The sequence below is a fragment of the Austrofundulus limnaeus genome, unplaced genomic scaffold, assembly GCF_001266775.1.
Source record: "Austrofundulus limnaeus strain Quisiro unplaced genomic scaffold, Austrofundulus_limnaeus-1.0 Scaffold11, whole genome shotgun sequence".
Classification (NCBI taxonomy): Eukaryota; Metazoa; Chordata; class Actinopteri; order Cyprinodontiformes; family Rivulidae; genus Austrofundulus; species Austrofundulus limnaeus.
In genome coordinates this window covers 1,427,736-1,432,982 of record NW_013952413.1, presented here as the reverse complement: position 1 = coordinate 1,432,982, position 5,247 = coordinate 1,427,736, and the positions used below count along the sequence as shown (strand labels likewise).

The 5,247-nt window shown below is 34.0% G+C and overlaps 1 protein-coding gene and 1 long non-coding RNA gene across 2 annotated transcripts in view; one reads left to right on the top strand and one right to left on the bottom strand.

The window, feature by feature from the left end:
- egf (epidermal growth factor) overlaps nucleotides 1-5,247 on the top strand; it is a gene marked incomplete in the record, with an annotated part of 26,511 nt that overhangs the window by 1,341 nt on the left and 19,923 nt on the right. The window contains 7 exon segments of the mRNA XM_014001969.1: nucleotides 674-763; nucleotides 1,205-1,404; nucleotides 2,791-2,972; nucleotides 3,737-3,964; nucleotides 4,297-4,499; nucleotides 4,610-4,723; nucleotides 4,966-5,088. Coding sequence (XP_013857423.1) covers nucleotides 674-763; nucleotides 1,205-1,404; nucleotides 2,791-2,972; nucleotides 3,737-3,964; nucleotides 4,297-4,499; nucleotides 4,610-4,723; nucleotides 4,966-5,088 — 1,140 coding nt within the window.
- The window catches only part of LOC106513249 (uncharacterized), a 70,693-nt gene that overhangs the window by 49,373 nt on the left and 16,073 nt on the right, over nucleotides 1-5,247 (bottom strand). The gene's annotated exons all lie outside the window — the stretch shown is intronic.

Sequence of the window (5,247 nt, the reverse complement as noted above, 5' to 3'; positions counted from 1 at the left end):
ATTTTGTTGTCTGCTCATGTTCAAGTTTGTCACAGTTTCAGAACTTCAACCATTAGTTTAGTTTATTTCAAATATGTATGGAAAACAAAACAAAAAAACTTAATAAAATAAATATGATAACAAAATTAACACATTTGAAATGGAATAGGAAGAAAGAAAAAAATTATTTATTCCCACCCTTCTCCAAAGCTTATTAAAATAATAAATTGTTGTTTCCTTATTCTAAATCACAATTTCATTGTGAGACTGAAACATCAGTCGACTGACTTACTAAATAATATAACACTTGTAAAAATATACATATTTGTAAATTTACATCTACATACATACACATGCAGACAAATATCATCAGTAGTTTTTAGACACACTTTTTTTTTCCATGAATGAAAAACTTTTGTTTTGTTTCTTAATGTTAGGCCTTTAACTTTTCAGACACTATCAGGAGCTTTTAACGTTATTTTTATTTTTTTAAATCAGGGTGTCAGATGACTTTCTGGTTCTTACCTTTAGTTTGACACCTATTCAATAAATAAAAACATGTCAACAGGGTTTTAAGGAATGTTAAGGGGTGAGAACACAACATATATGTTGTTTAAAACTGATTAACAGCATGTGTGCTGCTGTCATCTAAATCAAAAACCTGTCTGAGGAAAAAACTGCTTCTGCCTTTCAGCCCATTCATCGCCGAGAGAAGGACCAGCACAAAAGCTATTTGTTGCTAAGGGACTGATGTTTCATCCAGAAACATCGCCCCATTACACCGGTGAATGGCTTTTATAATTAGACAGTTTGACAAATTTAACCCTAACAGCAGAGCGATGCGAAGCAAGAGGGAGCAGTTACTGAAGCATTAGCTCGAACACATACAGCACTATCTAGTTTTGATGATTTACTTCATTAAACAGAAAACATGCAGGAGAAAGTAGTTTCTACGTGAAAAAATATACAAGCAAAAATACTTTTTATATTCTGATTATTAATGAACATTTTCACATTTAAACTAAAACCTCCTGCAAGAGCTAAGTGCTGCTAATAAATCACAATTTCCCAATTTTGGCCATTGAAAATTACAATATGTTGCAAAAAATAAAACAACTAACAACATTTAAAATTTATGACTTCCTTTATGATGCTATAAAAGTGATAAAACAACAAATAAAGTATTGCATTAAAACAAAAAGCTATGTGTTTTTGACTTCATAAGATTTACAGCCTTTCCTGATATTCGGCCATGGGAAATCGATTCATCGCATGGGCCTCGATGGGAGGAGCCACAGAAGGCTCGTGGCCGGCGTGGGAAGCTCCACCCTGCTCGACTTCCACTTCAAAGAGGAGAAACTTTATTGGGCCGACAAGCAAACAGGTGTCGTCTACAAAGCGTCTGTGAAAGAGGCCCACAGACAGGTGATTGTGCAGCTAGATTCTGTTCTGTTGTAAGAAATGTTTTCAGGTTTATCTCCCTAAACATTAGCGTTCACTGATCAGCCGCAACGTTAAAACCATCTGACAAATGTGTGAGCATTCATTATCAATTACATGTACTTGTGTTGTGGTCTAAACACATGTATCWAACATGTAAAATGTTCCCAAAGTCATTGCAAATCAAACGATAAATCTCGGCCATTAAGGGAGGTACACTGAAAAAAAGGATTTTTGGGTGTAGTAACATTTATTTAATTATTCTTTTAAATTTTACAAAAAAATCTAAATTTCTAAACTACTAGAATTTACTAAATAAACAATATGCATTATATTATACATCAATATTATTGTACAAAACAAGTAAATGCTAATATTTAAGTGCTTTTTCTGGACAGCACATAAACACGAATATATTAAGCAACTTCTACTCTTCTGGGCTAAAACTGAGGGGTTAGGCACACAGGGCTTCAGCAATTAGTCTGTTGTGTTCCTCTAATTTGTGTGTTCATTATTTGTTAACTTGTGTTAAACCGTTCAGCAGAAGTAATCATAAGTGAGAGTGGTAGGCCTAGTCATTAATAAGACCTGTGAGTTTCACTTTGTCTGTGTTGTTCATGAAGAAGAATCCAATAAAGGTTCTTCAAAACTGCCACCTGGTGGTGAAGTCTTGAACTACAACATGAGCTACACCTCTCTCTGTAGCTGTGAGGTGTCATGCTACAATATTGTGCTTGACGCATGTGCACTGTTATAAAGAACTTGTAAGATTTACTAGAAAAATTCCTGTAAAGAATTTGCACAAATGTTTGTTAAGTAAATTTAAATGCTACAAATTCATGTAATATTTACTCATCCTTATCTAATAAAAGTTATTAAGAATATTTAAGAATATTTTCAATATTTGTGAATAAATCAGGTCAGTTTTACTTAATTTGACCAAGTATATGTTACAAGATTTAATTGAGCAAATTAAGTAACATTTACCTGATTTATTCACAAATCTTTAACTATATTCTTAATAACTTTTAYTAGATAATGATGAGTAAATATTACACGAATTTGTAGCATTTAAATTTACTTACCAAATGTTAGTGCAAATTCTTTACAGGATTTTCTCAAGTAAATCTTACAAGTTATTTTTTATAATGCAGCATGTTTTATGAGTTAAAGCAAAATCCACTTAATACTGTATGTCAGGGCACTGCAAAGCATTGCATAATTACAAAATTACTTCTTTTTACTACAACCTATGTAGCTGCTGATGCGTGTAACAGATTAAAAAGAACAAAACTGCTTGTTGTTTAATTTAATGTGTGTTAATTCAATGATTTGACATACGCTCTTTTCTTTTTTCTTTTTTTTTTACAGAAAATTTATTCAAATGACAAACACATCTCAGGGCTAGCAGTGGACTGGATTTGGAACAGTTTGTATTTAACAAGCAGGAAGAAGGGGGAAATAAAGCAAATAGACCTGAATGGAAAAAACGAGAGAACGATCTTAAGGCACTTAAACCACCCAAGTTCTATAACCGTTGCTCCGACTAACAGGTAATGTATTACAGTTGTATACAGAAGTCTAGATGCATTTCTTTTTTTTTTTGTCCAATATTGATTTTTTAAGAGGGATTAAATACTTGATCAGAAAACGTAAAAGAACCTAAAGTCAAATGAATATGTTTTATTATAATTTGATAGTTGAATTTGGTCATGTGCCTAAATTTCCAAAAGCTTTCAGCTTTCCTTCTTTCTTTCTTTTTTTTTTTTGCTGAAATGAACACTAATGCAACTTATTATAATGAATATGTAGACAACAAAAATGTTGATTCCTAAAGGCCCTGTCACACATTTTAGACAACTTATGCCAACTTATGAAATGTTTGCAGACATATACGTTGAAGGCGGAATTTAAAAAAATAAACTGGAAACCACTTTTAAAACACTGTAATGCTAATAAATTGATCAAATATATAAACTTTATTAGTAATTTAGTGGAAATTTTGTTTTCATAAGTTGGCATAAGCTACCTAAAATGTCATAGTGTGACAGGGCCTTGACATGGGCAGGCTTTTGAGCAAGAAAACAAAATAACAACAATGAGAAATTCATTTTTGATACTATACAGTATTTCATAACAAGCAAAGTCATTCGATTTTTTTAACAATGCTTCAAAATTCAATTCCATAGCCACATCCAATACACAAATACTGTACTTTAATTATGTCTCTTATTCAATTAGAAGATCAGAAATAAAATTTGTATGCACTCAAACAAAATCTCTGGATTTGAACATAGTTATCCAAAAAATTTCGCAGGTTTTTGTTTTGGCTGAGTTCGGGGACGACTTCAAGAATCCAGCGCTCTGATCTCTCGGGGCAAATGAAAACAACCCTAATAGAATTAACAGAGGATGTGACGGCACTGTCAGTCGACAGAGAAGACAAAAGGCTGTTCTGGGTTCAGTTTGGTTTGGGAGGAGAAAGTGCYGTCGCTTCTTGTGACTACACTGGGAACGCCATGCACATCATGGACCTGCCACTTAGGTAAGCAGGTGTTCTGGTAAGATTCTTTCTTTCCTTTTGATCCTCTAAACTCAGGTCGTCGAGGGCCGCTATCCTGCAYGTTTTCCTTGTTTCTTTGTTCCAACACACCTGATTTGGAGATTCAATTAGCTCTCAAACTCTATAGAAGCCTGTTAATCATCCATTCATGCAAATTATCTGGGTTTGAGAAGGGAAACCAGAAAACATGTTGGATAGTGGAGTTTTACACCTGAGCTTTAGTTGATAGAAGCAAAACAACATTAGCATGAATTAAAATTTAAAATATATATATTAAAAATAGATGTGTTTTTTTATGTTAATCGATTCATTAGGTCTCGGTCACTTGGATTATCAGTTTTTCTGGACAATATATACTACACTGATGCTGAATCGCACACCATAAAACAAGTAARCAAGTACACTGGTGGACAGCCAGAGGCTGTTAATATTAAACAAATGGCAAAACCTCCTGTTGATGTCAAAGTGGTGCACCCTCTTGTCCAGCCAACGGCAGACCCTTCCTCACTGTTTCCTGGTAAAAATAAAATAAAATTTATTTTATGTATTTTCAGACTTGTCCCAGTTTAAATAAAACTGAAAGAGAATATTCCAAAATTGTAAAGTGTTGCTTTTTTTTGCCAACAGGCTGCGATGAACAAAGTGGGAACTGTGTGAACGTCTGTTCCCATGAAGCAGAGCGAGGGGTTTGTCGGTGCAGTGAGGGGTTTGCTCTGAGTAAGCACGGCGCTTATTGTGAAGGTCGGTGAGCCATCTGTGATGTAATCATTTTGTAGAAGCTATAACGGCAACAACATGTTTCCTTTAATGTTTGGTCACTGAGTAAAGTGTGAAAATGGTCACAACGCTGACTGCCTATGAGCAATTTTATCACTTTAGCTGTAAATACTGAATGTACGCTTGTTAGATTTAAGTAGGTATCTGAATAGGTGAAGTTAACTAAAAACAAAATCTGTCATATTATATGTCTGTGTTTGACGTAGATGTAAATGAATGCGCCCACTGGAACCACGGCTGCTCTCTTGGCTGTGAAAACACCCCAGGCTCTTATTTCTGTACCTGCCCGAAAGGATACGCTCTCCTACCAGACAGGAAGACATGCCGAGGTATATTATAATGTTTATAATGTAGATTGTTTTTTTTATGATGTCATTAAGAACAGGAACAACTTGATGTTTACAAAGTAAAGTGAAAGCTAATTCAGGTAAATAATATATTACCATTTTGCTTTTGCTGAATCATAAAAATACAACGCTGATTTTAAG